Consider the following 22,500-nt stretch of genomic DNA (forward strand, 5'->3'; position numbering starts at 1 on the left):
TGTCTGGCACTCTGCCAAATATTTACTGGAGTTGCTGAGTATACCTTTCTGTGTTTCATTTTCATTTTCTTCCTTGGGCTGAATAATTACTGAACACATTACTCTAGCCACTCATGCAACAGTTTTGGTGGTCAAAATTGTAGAGTGTCTAAAAGTTTGTATTGGTGATTGTTCATTACCAACTCGATCATTAGAGAGAAGGTACACACTTCATATTTTTATTTTTATTTCTTCTTACTCAGCACTAATGAATACTAATACAATGTACAACATGGACATTTGACCCCCCCACCCCCACCTCAATTCTGTTTATTCAAATAGCTTGAGATACTTCACAATTAGCATGACCTCTCTCTCTCCCTCTCTCTTTTGAAGTATAAAACCTAATCAAACTTAATTAGGGACCCAACTACTCACATGTCCATAAAAAGTCTCACTGCCACAGAAGACAATGCTAGCAAAGATAATCGAAACCCCCCTCCGCTTTTTCCTCCCCTCCTTGTTTCAACTCAAGGGCCACTAAGTGCCAGGCTAGACAGATCTGTTTGTTCTATTTTGGAATGTGCAGGTAGCACCACTTTTATCCCCATCTCTCATCTTTGATACATAAACAAAAAACCAGACCAAAAATAGTGGAACTTCCCTAAGCACCCAAATCATTATGAATTGAAGAGAGAAGATCCCCACACCCCCCTACCCCAACATGTTGGGTGGCGTAGGTAGAAAAGGAGGTTGGAGGGTGAGAAAGGGAGGGGGTGGGTGTGCACTTGTTGTTGGCTCATTACACTAAAATTGGTTGCTTAGTTTTGTTAATTATTGGCTGAAAATCATCATTCCTGAAGATTGATTCACTGATTGATTAATTCATTGATTGTGTTGATTAAATGATTCGATTGAGACTGATTGATACTTTCAACTGATCAGCTAATACAAAACAAGACTAACATTGAATGTTACCGTGCGTTGCTTACATAATGCTCTGACAGAAGTTAATGATAAAAAAAGAACCTTGTGAAAACATTACCCATTCATTTCCAGTCACAGGCACTTAATCTCTAGCACTGCAAGTGGCGCTTCATGTCCGACATTCTGGTGCCTGTAGCCAGGAAGATGCTTATCCATGCAAGAAATGTTTTTATACTGTCAGTGTCATTTCCATAGCAAGATATATTTTTCAGATCTTCTGTTTGCAACCCCAAACAAGAGCCTTTTGTGTCTCAGGTAAAGTGCTTGCTGTTTACAGGCAACCGGAACCCATAATTAAATTATAAAGCTTCTCTGTCTGTAAAATATTTAAATGAAAGAAAATTATCTGCGATTATAAAGAAAAGACACAAAAGTTCATTTATCTACCACCATCTCCCCACCCCCCTCCTAAAAAAAATCCCACTTAGCAATAATATAAAACAATGTTTCATTTTCCTCAATATAACCACTTGAAACACTTAGCTCAAACAAAGATCAACAATGTCCATGAACAAACATCCTGTAAACAGTCATGCATTTTAGAAGTCAACTTTTCACATGTTATTCAACAACAAAAACATAAAGAAGAAAAACTGGAACAAGGGAACCGTTGTTAGAAATGAACGAGTGAATATATAAATTTAAAACTCAAGGGGGAAAAAAACGGCCCACCATAAATTAACGATGTTGCATATAACCTTGTTAAACTGCCAAATGCCGAATCTGTAATGAAAGGAAGGGGAACCCAACATAAAAATACCTGAACAAAGTTTAAGAGAAATTCTGAAAGAAATAGATGTAAAGCTGTTGGAATATTAAAAAATAAAAAAGGGTTCAAATTAAATGTAAAAATAAAGCACAAATCTGGCTGATCAAAAAGAAAATGCATTTTGGAGGGAGCAAAGAGGGTTGAGAAAGAATCCTGACAATCACACATACCACTTCACTTCTTTCTACGTCTAAGTCTTGTTACGGACACATGCCTATAGTCACAACAAAACAAAAGGACAGACAAATAAAAGTACACTGGTCAAACCTTGGGGCCGAGCACAGAACATGTACTGGTGTCTGCGGCTGCTTGAAATAGGCATCTTTGCTCACACTCCTTCTACGGTACTTCTAATGACCTCTACAGTCCTGAGTCCTGAGAGTCTACTGTCTCTTTTCTTCTCAACAATTCATCACAACTTCAAAGCACAGCACTTTTTCTCTCCATCTTTTTTACTGTTTCACTCTTGTCATCTTTCTTCAAAACTTTTCTCTGGTGATCAGATGAGCTTTGCGTCTCATTCAACCGTCTTTCAAAGGTAAAACCGATAAAGTTATGAACACAGAACTGTTCCAACTGAATGATCGATCCATGCACTTTTGGGGAGAATTTTTGCATTCGTACACACTAAAACTCTAAATCCTTAAAGGTGAAGCGAAACGCTTTCAACACAGCAGAATCTATTAAACAGGCATACTTTCCCAGCGGTACCGAAGTACAAAATCTGGCACAAGTGAAAACTGTGATCTGAGCGGCATCGTCCCTTGAAGTACGCCCATCAAGAGTCAACTAGCCGCCTTGTAATCACTGACTAAAGAAAGCAGGTAAGACACCTTCCTGCACATTCCGTCCCACAGGTAATTCTGGCCATACAGGAAAAAGGTAATGCTGGCAGAAAGGTCAAGCCCAGACCAGGCCGGAAAATAAGAGCAAGGCCTTATCCTTCCACAAAGGCTAGAATAATATCTGCTGCACACTTCCACCTGACAAGATAGCTCAGGTGTGTTGCCAATGTCGATCCCATCGGTTTGGGTAAAGGTGAAATGTAGACAAACTCTCCAACGCAGCCCCCCCTTCTCCCAAAGCTAATCAGTGTTCAGCTTATCAGGTTTGAGAGGCTTGCAAGGAAATTTTAACCTGCCCTGAACTCTCAAATCAGCCTGCAACTCTTACATGGCTTGCCTCTTGAAGAGAAAGCAGCATTTCTCTGTTTCTAAGCCAGCCTGTAACTGACCTCATGGGTTTTTTTTAAAGTGAGAGCAGTTTTTCTTCTGTTCCTATGCTAAGTTTTTTTCTCTCAAAAAAATGCCTTAAATGCTTTCTCCTCAGAAAACACAAGTGTAGCCATTTTCACTTGTGTTTGAAATGTGTCGACTTTTAAAGTGCACCATCACACTGTGTGAGCTTTGCCTTGATGGGGGTACAGCTAGCCCCTCCCACTGGCTGGTCTTGACTCATATACATTCCCTTGGAACTTTGAAGACCCTACTCTACCCTCCTCTCTGTTTAGTTTATTACAGCCCCACAACTCCCAGAATAGCTTGGCCACTGAAGACTTAATTAACACTTCTACCACCTCACCTGTTTTTCCCTGTGCCCCCCCCCCCCCCCCCCACAACTCCCTCCCCGTTCCACATGTTCCCCTCCCGGATATCTCCATGCATAACTCATCTCTTACACAACTTTTCATCATCTATATCAGCTCTCTCTCTCTCTCTTTAATTACAAAGGGCTCACAGAACCAAAAGGGCATTTTATAGAAAACACAAGCAGAGTTACCGGAACCCAATATACCTACAGCTGGTAAATCCCCAAGGTATTAATAGGTCATTGAACCCACTACCTCTCTCCCTCTGTGATGATGACTCAGCACTTTGTTCAATCTTCATTCACAAATATACCTGCAGACATTCAATAGTGCCTAATTTCCATCCATTGTTTGTCTATCCTCCTTCTTCTTCGTTCATGAGCTGAAACTCCCACGTTCTCATGTTTTTGTACGAGTGGCTTTTTACGTGTATGATCGTTTTTACCCCGCCATTTAGGCAGCCATATGCTGCTATTGGGGGATCTTTGAATATCCCATTGACAACTCTTCTTCAACACCTACACTGAAATTCGGATGTTGATAATTTGTCACAGCCATGAGAAGAAAATCTCATGGAATGTTCCCCGTCTCATTCCATGCCCTGCAATGGAGCAGCTGCTGCGTACGTTAGTGCTGCAATCTTACAGCAGTGGTGTGGAAGACCCTAATGACTCAGCAAAGTTCAACACTCCCCCTTCTTGGGGTTTTAGACAGTAATTAAAATGAAGGAGTCTTGTGATGCCATCTAACTTTACTGAGCACTAACCCCCCCCCTCCCCCCCATTCTCCTACCTCCCACCTGCATAAAATGAAAACTACTTCTAATTCTGTTCCTCTGCTGCTCACTTCTAATTGATGCCAGGTTCAAAAATAGCACCCAGAGTATTTCTGGATCTTCTATCTGTGAGAAGAGCCAAAGAGATAAGAATTAAAGTCAGATACTTTTTGCATCAGTCTGGCCTTGTTGTTTGTGTTAACGCTGAAGTGTTTTAGGATGTTGGGTAATTATTGTCTCTTCATTCAACTAATACCTGGAGGGAATGGGGTCCTTTTCTATCATACATCAATAAATCTGTATCATAAAGAACTACTCTCAGTCTTTTCATAACTTTAAAGAGTCCTTCTCTCTCTCACATTTGGAGCCTGTATTCTTAGTTGTTTAAAGGGAATTTCTAGCTTCCCTTGAAGAATCTCTTCACATTTTCCATCTCTGTTTGAGAGGATTACAAAGTGAATTACATGACGTGATTAGAAAAATGAATACTTGAACATATTTCTACAGGATGTATTTCTAGCATTCATTCGCATTTGTGTTTTAAACGTCACATTTTATACTGCTTTCAATGACATTTTTCTAACTTCTAAGCACAGAACAAAACTAGCAGCATACATTGTTAGCATGCATGCAGCCAATGAATTTGAACTCCAAGCACAAAGGTACGTAGTTATTTCTACACTGCTATTAAAAAAAATAAAGTAATAAAGCACATATATTAGCAAGAAAATCTTGTCTGTTTGGTTTTGGTTTCTGTGTTTGCTTTTGTTGAATTTTTGTTTGATCTCGCATTCCTCACAGGATGACAAAAATATACCCACAAAACATAACTGAGATTCACCGAACATGAGACCATCCATCACAGGACACTTTCACTACAGAAAACTATTCTACTGTGCCAAGATTCTCTTCAGATCACCATGTGCAATGCTGCTATCAGCAACATCTGAAATATGAATTGTACCATAGCACTGTGCATGATCTCCAGACATAGAAACAACGGCAGACAATAAACCCTTCAACATAAGCACCACAAGGACAGGGAAATGACCATGAAATTGTCTGAACGCTGAAAAATTCTATCTCTGATATCTTTTCATTTTTGAATACTGATAAAAAAAATAAAAAAAACTAAGCTTGATCAAACCAGGTTTTTTAATTTTAAATGTCTTTCTTTTTTCAAACTTTTATTCCTGTGTAATCACCATAGATTTGGGTTTTTTTTCCGTGATGATAACTTAACCCCTTCACTGCCACAGTATAACAGCATTTTGGTATTGCTGTGTGCCACTGGGCAAAATTTCGCTTTCTTCGGTAGGTTCACTAATCTGTTCACTGCTCGATCATTTATTGAGATATCTCTTAGATCTTTGGCATGTGTTTTGCTTATACCCTTGGCTATTATAGGATGACATGATCATTGGACTTTGTTTGTGATTGTTATAGTAAAATTGATAAAATGACCATTTTTGTCAAAAAGTACAGTTTCCGGACTTACACACACTCACATTGCAGCACGTAAAACCACACAAAACACTGCTAAAACTGGTGTCAAACATCAGGTACTCACATTACAGCCCATAAAAGTATTCTTCTGTGTGGTAATCCATAAATCACTTCTTGTAGAGCTTCCAGAACACTGTATCGCTTGAAAACAGGTCTACGAGTTGAGGTCCGACTTTTGGCCGCCATTGTGAATGCTATAGATCGGTTCTACATTTCTAACACAGTTTCCAACACGTGGTAGTAACTTATCCGAACGGTTTATGGGAAAGAACTGTGTTTAGAACCCCTACAAGTACTTGGACAGTGGTTACCTCCCATTTATTTTTCAGAAATGTCCTGAAATGTTGTTGACACAAATCCCACGTATGAGATACGGTTATGGGCGTACGACAAACCGAAAATGACCACGTATTACATACGGGGTGGGCAGTGAAGGGGTTAAATTCCAATACTGTAGTGGACCTAATGATGAAAATTTCCAATCGCATGCGTGTTCAAATTTCATGTCACTTCCCAATCCCAGTGTACGGAAACAGTCATGCATGCGTTCACGGACAAAGTATGTAGACCAACGGCACTCACCAGGGATTTTCAGGCTGAGTTCACACTCGCTTCCAACGTGCGTGACATCAGCGGCGGCCTTGTGCCGTGTGATCCTCTCTGTGATCTTGGCGGAGGGCTCACCTCCGATCTTCACCGTGAATGGACTGCCTGTTGGGGAAAAGCACAAAGGAACATTTATGTCATAATCACAGTATGAGAAGATAATGAGGAAGAGATAGTTGGGGTACACAACTACTTAAAGGTTTACAGTTTGAATGAGAAGAAACGCAACTGTCTGAAGTGAAACTCCGTCACAATCAAGTATTTTCAAGTTCTCAGCGTCTCTTTGCCTTTGCAATCTCCCCATCCCTGTTGACTGCTTTCTCCTTCATGCACGCACAAACACTCACTTGCTCATTCACTCACTCATTCAACATTCACTCACTCACTCACTCACACTCTCTCTCTCTCTCTCCCAAGGACAGATTGTAAGAAAAGGCCTAGCCTTAAATGTTAATCCTTGTAAAATAAAGTTCAGTTCAGTTCAGTTCAGTTCTCTTTCTCTCTCTCTCTTCCCCCTCCACCAAAGAACATCAAATATCTTACCAGGCACGTGTTGATCAGCAAACTTGATGTTGATGATATAGGTTCCTGGCTCGGTGGGCTTGTAGGTGACCCTGCAGGTTCCGTCCTCGTTGTCATGGCATTCAATGTCAGCCTTGCTGGGACCCTCAATGGACAGGCTCATTCCACCATAGCCTGCAATGTGCAATAAACAAAGCTTTGTAACTGCTGTTTTGTTGAATGTGAAGATGCATTGTACACTGGTTATTTCAAAAAGACATGCAGTAAGACCTCCCAAAATCCAAGAAAATCAGATCTTAACAAGTTGCGTAAGGCAAAATTACTACATTTAGTCAAGCTGTGGAACTCACAGAATTAAACTGAACGCACTGCATTTTTTCACAATGACCGTAGTCCGCCGCTCGTGCAAAACGCAGTGAAACTGACGAGCCTGTTTAGCGCGGTAGTGGTTTCGCTGTGCTGCATAGTACGCTTTTCTGTACCTCTCTTCGTTTTAACTTTCTGAGCGTGTTTTTAATCCAAACATATCATATCTATATGTTTTTGGAATCAGGAACCGACAAGGAATAAGATGAAATCGTTTGTAAATCGGTTTCGGAAATTTAATTTTGATCATAATTTTTATATTTTTAATTTTCAGAGATTGTTTTTAAGGAAATGATGAAGAATAAGATGAACGTAAATTTGGATCATTTTATCTAAAAAAAAATTAATTACAATTTTCAGATTTTTAATGACCAAAGTCATTAATTAATTTTTAAGCCACCAAACTGAAATGCAATACCGAAGTCCGGCCTTCGTCGAAGATTGCTTGGACAAAATTTCAATCAAATTTATTGAAAAATGAGGGTGTGACAGTGCCGCCTCAACTTTTACAAACAGCCGGATATGACGTCATCAAAGACATTTATCGAAAAAATGAAAAAAACGTCTGGGGATATCATACCCAGGAACTCTCATGTAAAATGTCATAAAGATCGGTCCAGTAGTTTACTCTGAATCGCTCTACACACACACACACAGACAGACACACACACACACAGACACACATACACCACGACCCTCGTCTCGATTCCCCCTCTATGTTAAAACATTTAGTCAAAACTTGACTAAATGTAAAAAGGAGGGAGTCTTAAAATAGGGGTAAATTTACAGACACACTAACCGACAAACTCCTCAGGACACTTACCAGCCTCTCTGGTGTCAACGATGAACTCGTTGACCTCGTTGGCCATGCCCTCCTTGAGGCCCTTGCCGGAGACCTTGACCTTGCTGGCGTTGCCCAGCTCACTCTCGCCCACCACGATCTTGAAGGGGCTGTTTGCGATGTGTTTGCCATTGCGGTACACGTTCACCAAGTGCTCACCAGTTTCACGCGGTGTGAATGTGATACCTGCAAAACACAAACATAAAATCCTGGGTAACGTATTGATCATTGAAGTCCTCCGAAAGCTGCGTATGGCTGCCTGAATGGCGGGGTAAAAACTGTCATACATGTAAAAACACACTCGTGCAATAACATAAGTGAACGTGAGAGTTTCAGCCCATGAACGAAGAATAAGAATTGGTGTAAATCTCATATTTGAAAATACAAACACAAAAGTTCTGGTTTGTGTATTGTTTTTTTCACCAGTAAAATCGCTAGGAGACAAGAAGCAAGAGCAAAACAACAACCCAAGAAAAGGAATATATATTGCACTCTTTTTTTTGTTACTGTTTGACTAACACAAACAAAAAACTGAGTTGATGAGTTTGGTTCCATGTAACTCGACAACTGCATTTTTATTCCAACCAATACCACAACTAACCAAAAACACTCTCCAAAATGTTGGTAACTCAAAACTTTAAACAACAAAAACACTCGTCTCCTTTCCTTTTTCTCAACTGCCCTGCACGAACAATGTTTCAAGTTCCAGACTTTCTATGCCAAACACATACACAGTATTATTATCCACAGAAGTTCAGTTTAAATTTGGCTTAATTCGCAGATCAGTGAAGAAAAAGATTTCCATGAGTACCCCTAGAGGTAGTGGAGGAACGCCTTTCAGTCACAGAAACCACTTGTCTTGTCGACGACATGTTGATTTTGATAAAATCCTTCAATGTTCGAGCTCTTTCTCTTTCTCTCTCTAAACAATCAGCCACAGCAAACAAACCAGCTTCACTAATCACACACCAAATCCATCAGACCTACAGCAAATAATTTCAATCAGAACAAAAGAAAACTTCAAAGAACCGCGCGCAGCCTGAAGTAAGGGACTGACAAACTAGAACTGAACCGTGAATTTCGACTCTAGCTCAGCACAATGTGTGCATCTTTCTCTTCATCCTATTTTTTTTCAGAAAAGCTAATCTCCTGTCTGGTGGGGGAGGAAGTTTGGCCAATCGCTGAAGGAGAGCGATGCTCCTGAGAGTGACTAATTCTCTTGCCACCAGACATTTTAACCACCCTGTGGAATGCACTAGAAGAGGTGATGAAAACTCTCCCATGCTTTAAGATCAATCTGCTCTTCCGATCTGGAAGGGGGGAAGTGTGGGTGTTGAGGAGGTGGGTGGTGAAGGGGGGGGGGGGGTGGTACATGTGCCACTTAACCACTGTGAATGATTGATCTATCATCAGTGTGTGGGGATGTTTCTACAGATAGTGGATTTCTTACAGCCACTGACAAGTGATGACAGGTAGATGTGTGAAGGGTCAGAAAGAACTTTATCAGCAGGGAACATGGAGGGATTCCTGCCTGCTCACTGTTAAGCATGTGAAGCCAGGAAGATGAGTGGGGGACCTGTTTTATATGATACAGATATGAGGAAGTTCCAGTTCTCACTTTTAGTGTATAGTGTATATAACTGGGTGAAGTGGACTACGCGAAGTATGCTTCACAAAGCTGGCAACACAAAGCTTTACCACATATGAGTTTTTGGTAAAAAGACTTGGCGAAGTCTTCTTCGAGCTCCATTGAGGACCGCCTTTAGAGGTAGTCTTCTTCTGCGCTCGTGGTTGAAACTCCCACGCACACTCACTTTTTGGACCAGTGGGCATTGACATGTATGGTCATTTTGTCCTCCACAATTTAGGCAGTCATACTCCTTTTTTTTTTGGGGGGGGGAGGGCATTTTAGAGAAATGATCATTCAGCTAAGGCTTTGGTCCTACACAGCAGAATCATACAAGAAGGTGTTTACAATTAACCATAACCCCACAGAAGGCATAGAAAGGAAGCAGAGACTATACTCTGTCAAGGTGAGTAACTTTGGACAGGTGTGAACTAGGGGCAGTGAACAGAGACAGATATCTGTTTTATAACAATCTAAGCCTTAGCTGCCACAGTCAGATAAAACTGCTGGTGGTGAGTGAGGGGGGGGGGGGGGGGGGGGGGAAGAAGGGAGGAGGGAGGGTGTAGTGAGTTGGATGAGCCTGTAGTAAATAATAAACTGATCAAGAAGAGGGGGAATGGTGAATGGGAGGAGCCTGTAGTAAGAAATAAATTGATAAAAAAAGCAGAAGGAAGGCCTATGAAGGAGGGAGGATGGGTTCAAATACGTTGCCCTTGATAAGGATGGAAATTGAGTGAAGATGGTATCAGAGGATAAATGTTATAAGCAGTATTGCGGTTTACCTGTCGCAAAAGCTGAGCATGACCAATTACAGAAATACACATGAGCAACAAATAATCCTGATACAAGATTTCCCATAATCTCCTGTGTATAATTAGGGAAATCGTGCATGTGGGCTCAAACACAAACACACACACATACACACATACACACACACACACACAGTCTCTCTCTTTCTCTCACACACAGCCATCCACACACAAATGCACATGTATACAAAAACCACCAAAATTCCGATTCTTCAAGTGAATGCCCCCAAAACAGGTACCCCCAAAGTAGTACGTAGGAGACAATAGCAGCAAAAATCACATTGTATTCTAGCTGTCTGTAAAAGTTTTCTTTTTCTTTTGCATCTTGTTTGTTTTCTGGCAGAACAATGTTCACAGCAACTTAAAGCAAAACCACACAAAGCGAAATACTAGCTTTAACTGGCAGTTTCCCAGGCGCACCAATCTCACTTTTCAAGATGAGCCAAGTCTATGTTGGGGGAGGGGGCCAACATAGACTTGGACCAATCTCACTTTTCAAGATGAGCCAAGTCTATGTTGGGGGAGGAGGCCAACATAGACTTGGCTCATCTTGAAAAGTGAGATTGGTGCAAAAAGCCATATGGGGGCACTGTTCTATTTTTGGCCTAATAGTCAAAGGGATTCTTAGACTTGCGGATAACAAGGAAGTAAAGTCACTTGCTGTGATGCTAGTTTTATCTGGAACATACTGAACAAATGTGTGCCTACATACCGCAGTAAGCTAGCTGTCATGCCTTTCAAAATTGCTAGTTCATATTGCTTCCGTGGCACTTGTTTGAATACATTTAAGAACAGCATCGTCTGAGGTTTTCCACTTTGGAACTGCACTGTATGCTAAAAGTGCAATTGTGTTACAAAACCCTGGACAAGAGCGAACTGTTTAAGAGTACAGAACAGAACCACCACCAAAACTGATAAAACAAAATGTATCCTGAAAGTGAAAATCCTGCCAACAGAGAAACGTTGCAAGCCAGACAAGATGGGTCAGCCTAACCTTACTTAAGCCTCCCACAAAAACACGTCCAGTTATCGTTTCCATCAGACCGGAAACGAGCCAGCTTGGAACACACAGCCAGCAAAAACAATGCTAAATCACAACCCTAATTCACCGTGAATTGTTGCTAGCCTTACATCCACTGAAGATACAGCTCACCTGCCTCGTAAACTCAAACTGACAAAGATAAGTGTGCTTTGAAAATTGGAATTCCATTGTATCATGTCTCCTGGAACAACACCAACATTCTATGGAAATGTGTCATTGGAAATTTGCAAAGCTATTCAGTGAGCATTTCTGTCTTCCAAAAATAATGTTTGGGTGCATTCCAATAGAATGCCAGATATGCTGCATCATCTAAATTCCAGATCTTGGTGACATAACCAAAGTTCTGCCATAAAACTATTGTGAGCAAAACTTTCAAATGTATAAATATGTACAAGGCAAACAAAAGTTTAATATTGTGAAAAGCATGTGCGTGTGTGCTTTCTGATCTGACATACTGTCCTGATCCCTGTCTGGACGGCCGTCCCATAGCTTTCACATGTAGCTTGTGACTAAACAAGTTTGTAGCCAGAATATTTTGGACCTATAAATATTTTCAATCCAGGTTCAACTGACCGAACTTTTGTCCTCTGAGCCTGAGAACCACACTGTGTTAGGAAATCTGTGAAAATGGTTGAATTCACTCACCTAGGTGTCCATTGGCAAGACGTTTGAGCAGACAGGGCTCCTCGCGGCCAGTGGGACTCTTGATGGAGGCGGTCAGATCAGAAATGTCTGTCTCCGTCACCTTGAGCGACACCTCGCTGCTGCTTCCTACTGACAGCTGGGCGCGTTTCTTGGGCTCTCCAGCTGAAAGAAGTATAACTAAATGAATACGCCGTTATTGCATTGTCAAGTCAGACAAAGTCATCACAGGTAGCTTATGGCAAGGCTTTAACTCTAGCTGATTTCTATTGACAGTGACCCTAAAAGAAACATGCTTGCTCGAACAGAAAGCAGCAATATTTGGCTGCAGAATATCTTGATTTAGATTCACACACAAAAAGAGCATTCCAGTGGATTTATTTAGATTGTGTTCCAATCAGCTCAGGACTTTCCAGTACCGCGTCAACAGTTTGTGCACAGATAAAAGCGAAAAAACACAAAAAAAGCAAACAAGAATTTCACAGAGAATCTCAAACCTATTATGAAAAGAACGTTAACACACTCTCTCACACACACACACACACATACATACACACACACACACACACACACATACACACACACACACATACACCTGCCCGCCCACACACACACACACACACACACACAATCAACACCACTGTACGACTCACGTGTGATCTTGGCAGTGAAGGGAGATCCCATGATGTTCTTGTCGGCGAACTTGACGGTGATGAGGTATTCTCCAGGTACGGTGGGCATGTAGGACACGGTGCAGGTACCGTCCTGGTTGTCCACGCACTTGATCTCCGTCTTGGACGGTCCCTCCACAGCCAGCGACAGACCACCTGACACCCACAATATCATCATCAACATGCTGCAGTCAAGCAGGTAGGGTACACTGGAACCCCCTTATAAGACATTATTTTGTTTCAAGATTTTCTGTTCAGAACATTAATAAATGTACCTCTATTTGAAGACTCCTTTTTAGGTCTACTGTATGTTGAATCAAATAACACACAGCAAAACAACATCAACCACAACAAAACAATCCCTATCCATTTTGTTTGTTCGTTTGCTTAACACCCAGCCGACCACGCAGGGCCATATCAGGGCGGTGCTGATTTGACATATAACGTGCGCCACACGCAAGATAGAAGTCGCAGCACAGGCTTCATGTCTCACCCCGTCACATTATTCTGACACCAGACCAACCAGTCCTAGCACTAACCCCAAAATGTCAGACGCCAGGCGGAGCAGCCACTAGATTGCCAATAGGTATGACCCGGCCGGGGTTCGAACCCACAACCTCCCGATCACGAGGCGGACGCCTTACCACTAGGCCAACCGTGCCGGTAAATTGTGATGCACAGAAGGAATGAATGAAATAACACACAGCAAAAAAGAAGTCTTAAAGTTCAAAGATCATCAAAGCCATTCCAAGCAGGCATGAAACCATAGACAAAAAGACAGGCCAACTGGTACCATAACTTGAGGAACTGTCAGAAGGTTCTGTTGGTTAGCCTCTCCAGTAAACATAGATGAAAATTCCTAACAACTCTCCTCATAAGTCAGTGAACCATCAGAAGTTTCTGGCAGTTACATACTCCAGTAGATACAGGATACATTGTGCTACTGTCTGAGCTATTTCCCCACCCCCAATTATCAACCTAAACCTATAGTGATCGGCTCACAAGTGAGATTTTACATGTATGACTGTTTTTTTTCCTGCCATTTAGGCAAGCCATACTTCAATTTTGGATGATACCGAGTTAAAATTGCCCTGAAGTCTGCCATCATTTTGGCATCATTTTTTTTGCAATTGGGAGAATGGAGACACTGAGGACTGCCTAACGGTTCAGAAAACCGAGAGGATATTTTCATGGCCATTTAGGAAACATTTCAAAAGAGAACAATGAAGGATAATAATAGGAATAAGGCATTTTATAGTCCTGCGAGGTTACCCTCATCTTCCACACAGACGAAAGCAAGCTGCCATACAGTACGGCGCCTCCCAATATTTTTTTAATATTTTCCTGCATGCTTGTGTTCCAAGCCCTGAGCCTTTCGCTGTGTCTGTGAACTTGCAACAGCCCTGAGAAATGATTTTCATTCAATGTGTAATGAAAGAGAGGAGTGTTGTCCTACCTGCTCCAGCCTCCTTGGTGTTGATGGTGAAGTAGGCTGGCTCGTGGACGGTGCCATGACTGAGTCCTGGGCCGTACGCCGTCACGTAGCCGCTGTTGACAGAGTCCACGTGGAACAAGAATGGGCTGCCTGAAACACACAATGATAGTCAGTTTTGTGGATGCAGTTCAACATGGACATCAAATCACTTTGCACTATCAACATCATTGCATGTATTATTTTGTTGTGTGACTGACAATTCACCTCATAACCAGCTTTAAGGTAGAAAGAAAATAACTGCTCCTGACTACAGATGTACATTTTCCAAATATTGTCAACTTTTGTGCTTCTGTGTTAATAAGATAGAGTGAAGCAGTGGTACTTATTCATACCACTGGTATAAAAACATTTCATCACATGTGAGCAGTAAAGAGCAAGTCACTGAAAGCGATTTCAAACCGTTTAGTCTGAAACTAAAAGACCATCATCAGCTTATTCCAACTCCTAGAGAGCTAAAAGAGAACATCTGTGTCAATTCCAATTCCATTTTTGGCTCACGAAGTGTAGCCTATGCGATCGTAACTTTGTCTGTCTGTGCGTGCGTGCGTATGTGCGTATGTGCGTGCGTGCGTGTGTATGTCTGTGGTAGAAACTTTAACATTTCGTCATTTGAAGACGTCACATTATGGCGTAAGAGGGTTAGACGTCACGCGAAGGAATGTCTCGGTCATTGTTATTTTGAGCGGGCCGAGACTATTTGGCAGTCGTGTCTGTAAGTAGGCTACATGCAGACAGACAGATCTAGATCTAGTGTCTCTCTTTCTTGCACAGTGTCACCAATGCTTACTGTGTGTGTGTGTGTATGTGTGACGGAGTGATTGAGTTTGTGTTACTGTTTGTCGATTTCTTACGTGAGCCTTGAAGGCTTCGCCTCTTGTTTTGTATGTGGTCATATTCAGAGAAAGAAAGAGTTTCCTTTGGATGTGTGATTTACCAGTCTATAGAAAATGAAACGTAATGATGGTGAAAGAAACGTACCGTCAATGGGCTCATTGTTGTACTTGACGTGAAGTTCATGAAGACCAGTCTCTGTGGGCTGGTACCTCACTGTCACTGTGCCGTCACGGTTATCCTCGATCTTAGGGTAGGCTGTTTTGCCTGATGGCATGACGACAGCCGCTGAAACACATCAACAGGAAAATTGATAGCACATCATTCCTAGAGACACTAATGCTGACAAAAGTTGCATGCATATAAAAATCAAAGACTGGGGACTTTTCTGTATTTTGTACCAAACCTGGATAATGGTTACTTTTTGACAACTGATCACTAAAGAACAGATGCGACATTTTAACAGTTAAAACAGTTTAACAAAAAAACAAAAATAAAGTGCACAAAGAAAGAAAAGACACCTGGCTTCACGTCTTTGACAAATAAGTAATTGTTTACTGAACTTCATCTGATCTTACTTCTTTTGAGCTACACACACTGATCTGCAGACAAGAGATGCAACTTGTGCATGAATGATGTTCCAAGCGCAGCCTTTATTTCCAAAATCTGGGCCAATCGACTCCGCCTATAACCTATCTTGGAAAAGGAGGGCAACCTATCATGATCACTAAACGTCAACCGCATCCTCATAAAATACTTTTGCTTCCAGACTTAGTGCCTACACCCCATAATCGCTTCTTTGTATTCTCTTGAAAGGATCTTCTTTTGAAGAGCTGTGCCCGCCTTCAAGTCTTAAGGCAAAGAAAGTAAAGCTCTCAGTGTCACAACCAATTAAACACACTCTTGCAGTGAGCATTGCGTGGGATAGTTTGACTCCACTTTTTGAGTGGACAGAATGGTTCAAACTGTGGCTGTATGTCATAAATGAGGAGTTTACACCAAAGCCTAGTTATGAAAAATGCGGGCGCATAATCTGAACTGATGGGGACAAGGTTCTAGAATCACAGGGGTGGGAGCAAAAAATCTGAGCTATACTGAAATTTTTGTTCTTGCTGCAAACTAAACACCAGGCTGAGCCCACTGCTGACGTTTTGCGAAGCCATTTTCTAAATGCAAGGGTGTCGTTTGGGTCGGCTCTTCGGCCAATCACCGATTTTTTTTAACTTTGGCCGAAACTTTCATGTCCCTATCGGCCAAATGTCCGAAGAGTATTCGCCTGAATCGGCCAACGTTTGTCCAGTTGTTTTTATTGGTCAGGCTTTGATTACTAAAACTGCTGCCGATGTACTAAGTCAACTGACTGACGTTTATTTTCTTCGCGAATACCAAAAACGAAACATCAATGTTTTGAACGGAAGCCATTGACGAAAATATAGATGCCAGAGTGGTTTCCCTTGGACAAGGGAAACCACACTCTTAGCGTTTGCGTCCGCCAGTTCGCGATAGTTTATCAGTCAGTCAGTGCTTTCGATTTGGATTTGAACATCATGTCGCAACCAAAAAAGAAAAAAAACTAAATTGGCCAAGGTTTGCTTCCCTTCGCCAAGGTTAGTGATTCCGGACAAAATGACAGCAACACCGCGAATGTGGACAGTGTTAGTGTGAGTGGTAGTAAGCTTAGTGTTGTCGAGTCGATCGAAGCAGACGACATAGCAGACGACAGTCACCGCGAATCGAAATCTGCTGAGCCAGAGAATGAAAAGCGTCCTCCAAATTGTGGTTTTCAAGCATAAGGCTCACCCTACACAGTCATTTATTGGTGTTTTACCAGTCGTGTTTCCCAAGGCTTGTCAAGATTTGCACAAGATTCGAAGAGTTTTACTTTCAAGAACTTAAAGTTAAAGGTTTGAAAAAGTTTCACTGAACTGGTGTCTGTTTTAGTTAAATCAGCTTTCTGATGTTTCAGATGCAGTATGCAATATATAATCTAGGGGCGGATTAGGGGGGGGGGGTAATCGGTAATTAGCTCCATCTTAATAAGTAAACCGAGCTCGCGACGTCTAGGTTTCATTCGAGACAAAAATGGCGGATGGCAAGTTATTTCCGGAAGTATCTTCAGTTTTATGGATCGGAAATTACGCGAACCGAAACACAGAAACCGATATAGACGCGATTAGGATTCAGGTTTTTGTCCTCACTTTTATGTTGTTGTTGTTGAAATTTATCCCATACGGAATTCCGTAATTATACGGAACTACTCCCACCCCTGGAATCATTCCAGTCGGTGCCAATACCCTCTTAAACACTTTAACAAGCGCCGGCCATAAACCACTGTCTGGATGGAGAGTAATTAGGCAAAGAATATGCGCTCTTCGTTATCTAATAAAATACAACAGGTGTGTGACACAACAAAGGTCTACTGAGAAACACAATGGACCCATTATTGTACCATGAACAAGATATTTGACTCTTACTTAATTTTCTGATTTCCATTCCGTGCTCTACTTCAAACATATGATTTTTTAGAGTATTTTATGTAACATCCGATCTTTTTCTTTTTTGGAGGAGTCTGGTGGGAAGTGCATATAAGGGTTCTAAAATTTCTGGATGAATTGAAATGCTTGTTTTGAACTTTTCCTACACTTTTAAATACCTCTGTAACTACTGCACCAAATCCAGCATTCCTTATTACCTTAGCAACTTGACACAGTAAGAATAAAAAAAGCAAGAAAGGAAACTTATGAAACTTTTAATCATGCATAGACAAACTGGAACATTCACTAGAACCTGGACCTATTGAGGAGTGGAGGAACAATATGATACACAACAAAACAAAACAAAATGAATGCGATCACTAAGTCTTAACACAGTGAGGCTTTCCCTGTAGTGCTCTTACCAGAAACGAAGTTGAAGATGGGTCCAACTTGGAAGCAGAAGTCGACGGGCTTGAAGAGGCCGGAGCCAGGGGCAGCCGAGCGAAGTGAGTCCACAGAGTCGGGTGCGATCAGGTCCTCGTCAACCTGCACAACACACAGTCACAGCCAATGTCAAACCAGTAGGGAAAAATGCTGAAAGTCATTTCAAATCGCTGAAGACTTTGCCATCATATCAGCAGATTTGCCTAATTTGTGTCATGGTAGGGGGAAGATATGATGCCAAGGATTACCCTTGACAACTTGTTAAAACTGCCAACACTTTTAAGACCAATTGGACAAATTCTCTGAGCACTATAATTCCCAGACACATCCCCGAACCTGCAGTACTATCCAATACTCTACGCTTTTGACTTATTTAACGTCACTTTCGTTTTGCTGTGTGGGCTCTGTATTGCTCTGTCTTCTGCTTAACCAGCACAGGTCAAATTCATATCGCTACAGGCCCCCACCCCCCAATCATCTAGAGTGGGATCATTTTGTAAGTCTAATGTGCCGACAGCACACTTCTACTAATAACACCCTCTCATTCATATTGCTAAAAGCCCCCATCCCCCAAATCATCCGGAGTGGAGAAATTGTGTCGGTCTAATGGAGCCAGGTGAAACTGCTTGAGTTGAAGAGTTCCCGAGCAGCTCCACTACTTCAGTTGCTTATAGTTCTTCCCATGTCTACTTCCTGTCCCTGTCTGCCTCCATTCACTGTAACCCTTGCCTCCCACCCTTGACTCGCCATCTCCAGTCAAATTCATCACAATTGTAACATTTCCTGTGCGGGTCCACTTAGGAAGTGGGAGGGCTGAATATTATGCTGCGTCTTCAATCTCTTGCCTGCCTTTTGGTTCATTTGGTACCACCACCTGCTACCCAATTTTCTTCTTTAATTCACTCACTATAGTTTGGCATTGATTGTACAACCTTTCTGTTGTGACCAACTTTTCCCTACAAAACTCCTCATCTTTAATTCCTCTTTTCACGGAGAACTACGGTGGATTACCCCCCTTTTTCAGACCCTGCAATTATAGACACCCTTTTTACTCCTTGTCTCCCAGCTACTGATATACCCGTACCCACTCATATGACTCTATCAGACCAGGTACGGATATATCCGCTCAGACTATTAGCTTCAGTCGCTTCCTGTAACGTCCATCCAACGCCTGCATTCCAGCGTGTTGATACACAGTTTCTACACAGTTACTATAATTCTGATTGACCTGCTGCAGCACAGCTGGTCTCGGCTATAAAAAAAAAGGTCAACATAGGTGGGGTAGTGTTAAGACCTTACTTTGAAAGATTTTCTGTTCATAATCTTTATAACTTTACCTCCATTTAAAGACTACCTCAGATTTGTTGAGGTCTTCAAAGGGGGATCCATTGTACTTCAAGCATACTTTTTTGAGATCTCGGTGAGGTACCTTCAGCTGTTTTGAACATTTTATTTCATATAAGTTTGTTTTTCATTCATCTCTGACCCCCATATATCTATCTAGTGTTCTAGCTATCCTTTCAGAACGCCCACACTTTCAGTTTTCCTGATGGTGCGTCTAGTGCTGAACTCCTAGGGATGGGACTTGTGCCATGAACAAGACAGAAGGGGCGGGGGGGGGGGGGGGGGGGGGAGGGAAGAACTGAAGGAGGAGAAGGGCCAAGAATGCAAGAGAGAGGAGCCCTTAGCAGACTTTTAATTGCTCCTGGCCTTCAGTGGATACACTGACCTGAACTACACACACACTGCAGCAAACCCTCCTGCTCTTAATTGCTGTAGCAGGCAAGAGATAAGCTGATGTTTCAGAAGATAAGTGGCCAGGTATAGCCAGACATGCAGCCTATATATTACATAGCTCTGCTAGCCCGCCTGCTTGCGATCCACTGCAGGTATTACAGCTGATCTGCTTGGCCAGTTGTTCTGCTTTGTCTACAGTTATTCGTGTGAAGTAATTCAGCAGCTACTGGGTTATCTAACTGTTGTCAGAGGAATGGCTTGGCTAATACCTACTCTTTAGTTTTGTTAGTGATAATTAAACAACAAACTGCCTAACTGAATTTCTTGTAAAGTTACAAGACCTTGGTTAGTCATTAAACTTTGCAGAAAACCTTCACAGTGTGCATGTCAGTTGCACAGTTCAAAGCAGGTCATATGTATGTCTTTACTTATAAAAACCATTTTCACCGTTCAAAGAAATGGCTTCGCTGTTTCCCAGTAGCGTGGCTAACGCACACTAATCTTTGTAATGAAACAAAAACCACATCACTTGAACACATTTTGCAAACTTACAAAATCAACACACACTGTAGCCAGATTTAACCAAAAATCTTCACAAGGATAAATCTGACTGATGTTAAATGTTGTTAGAAGAAATAACTCCACATGGCCAGAGTAAGCCCTGTCTATTAGATCTACAACATCTTAAAACACATTCTGCAAAAACACACTGACAAACCATGCAAGGAACTAGCATATTAACAAACCTTTATCATGCGTCCTTATATGCAGTGATTATACCTTTGTCTAATGACCCGCAAAACCTGTCAAAATTAGTCTTTGGGGAGGGTCTTAAACTGCAGGCAGGTTTACAGGTTGAATGAAGTTAAAGCAGAACAAGTTAAATCAGAGTCTTTAGAACACAGGTTTCACCGTCTCAAACACACATAACCGTCATACTACATGTATCTAAACTTCCATGATTGCTGCAGAGTGCTACTCAGAGATCAAGGTTAATTTGCTACATTACATCAACAGAATCCCATCCCCTGTAGTCATCTTTCCCATTTCCAGGAGAGTCAGAAATTATGCACTTCTTTTTTTTCAGATAAATAATCATCTCTCAATTTAAAGAGAGATCACTGTATCAAATTGTAAAATGAATGTAACTGAAGCAGACATTATCAGACTCTGTGATAACAGTCTACCACTCGAATACCCTACCCTGAAATCCTAAAAAGCTACCAGCCATAGTGTCTGCAAATTGTATCTGGGAGTTTTAGGTCATCATTTGATCAGTCCCAACTTGATTGCACAAGATCTAAGTGGGCATCTAGCTGGCATCTTTTTTTTCCTTCCCCTGGAAATAAAATGAGTCGTCTGAAAGAACGTTTATGTCTGCAGACTACAGTTATGCAGGCGGAATTTAGATCTACAGATAATTAAGGAATGGCCAATTTGAGCTCTAATTGTACTTTATATGGAACGCGGATCGTATCAACTGATGCATCAAATTGATGCATCCAAAACCAAGATTCGATGCATCATTTTCACAATTTGATGCATCATTTTCACAAAAGGATGCATCATTTTCAAAAAGGATGCATCATTTTCAAAAACTGATGCATCCGATACAAAAGTGATGCATTCTTTTAGAAAATGATGCATCATTTTGATGCATCATGTTGATGCATCACTTTCGGTTTTGTATGCATGCGAAAGATCATTCATTTCCGGTCTTTCCGTAAGAAATGCCTGAGCACGAAAAAACTTGAAATGACATTTTGACGAATATAAACTGACTGGTTAGATAAAACAAAAATAAACGTACAACATACCATTAAATAGGGAACAAGTCAAAGTCACGGCATTATGCATTTTAAGGGATTTTTTGTTTTGATTGTGGTTTGTTTTCTGTGCACACGAAGTTTTGACGCCCTTGACCTTCGACTCAAACTTTCGTTTTCCGACGTTCGTTTCGCTTCGTATTCCGGTTCAAATTTTGCTTTTTGCTCGGCACTTTCCGGGAAAACCCGAAAATTCTGATGCATCCAAACGATGCATCAAATTGTGAAAATGATGCATCAAATTCTTGGTTTTGGATGCATCAATTTGATGCATCAGTTGATACGATCCGCGTTCCGTAACTTTATGCCCTTTGGATGAAGAACTTGGATAAGTTCTGCAGAAATGATTTCTACATCATTTTTTTTCTTTGAATCTTATAAATCTTGCTTTAATCTCTATTGTAATTCAATCAAGTTGGCGTTTTAATGCAACAGATCCTGTGATTGGTTAGAATGCCCCAACTCATTAAAAATTACCGGTCATTAATTGTCGATAACCACTTGCTAAAAAAACCATTAACCACCTGCTGGCGAGGCGCATTGATACAACCTCAACTAGTCTCGGTTAGCTTTGAGGGTCATTTTACAAGTAGGAAATATGAAGGCCAACGAAATACCAAGACCATAAGGTCATAAGTGATGACGTTGAATACGTGACGTAGGTTGATGCATGAATTCTTCCGGACTACGTCAGTCAATTCCAAAGATCGCTTTTGTGATGAAAAGAATTTGTTTTAGAGTTTGCTGTCCAGAAACCCGTCAAAATGTATGTGAAAGGAAAAAAAACCAGGAGTGTGTTTACGGTATCCCGACCGACCCTATTTTTTCGCGCGACCCTAGACTTTTTTTTGGCATTTGGGGAAGAAAAAAAAAGAAAAAAAAGAGGCTTTGTTTTTTGGCAAAATAACTTAAAAATTATTTACGTTTAAATAAATAAAGCTTCGCTCCGTCGGGTTTCAATTA

At 41.3% G+C, this 22,500-nt stretch overlaps 1 protein-coding gene across 5 annotated transcripts in view; it reads right to left on the reverse strand.

Annotated features, from left to right (window-relative positions):
• The window catches only part of LOC138964239 (filamin-A-like), a 208,762-nt gene that overhangs the window by 11,274 nt on the left and 174,988 nt on the right, over positions 1–22,500 (reverse strand). For all 5 annotated transcript variants that reach the window (XM_070336133.1, XM_070336134.1, XM_070336135.1 and 2 more), the window contains 8 exons: positions 17,953–18,076; positions 15,204–15,344; positions 14,187–14,315; positions 12,713–12,886; positions 12,063–12,224; positions 7,922–8,125; positions 6,754–6,906; positions 6,187–6,315 (listed from right to left, as the gene is read on the reverse strand). In XM_070336133.1, the coding sequence (XP_070192234.1) occupies positions 6,187–6,315; positions 6,754–6,906; positions 7,922–8,125; positions 12,063–12,224; positions 12,713–12,886; positions 14,187–14,315; positions 15,204–15,344; positions 17,953–18,076 (1,216 nt within the window). The remainder of the gene's footprint in view (positions 1–6,186; positions 6,316–6,753; positions 6,907–7,921; positions 8,126–12,062; positions 12,225–12,712; positions 12,887–14,186; positions 14,316–15,203; positions 15,345–17,952; positions 18,077–22,500) is intronic.

Source organism: Littorina saxatilis, linkage group LG4 (assembly GCF_037325665.1).
Source record: "Littorina saxatilis isolate snail1 linkage group LG4, US_GU_Lsax_2.0, whole genome shotgun sequence".
In the NCBI taxonomy this organism is placed as follows: Eukaryota; Metazoa; Mollusca; class Gastropoda; order Littorinimorpha; family Littorinidae; genus Littorina; species Littorina saxatilis.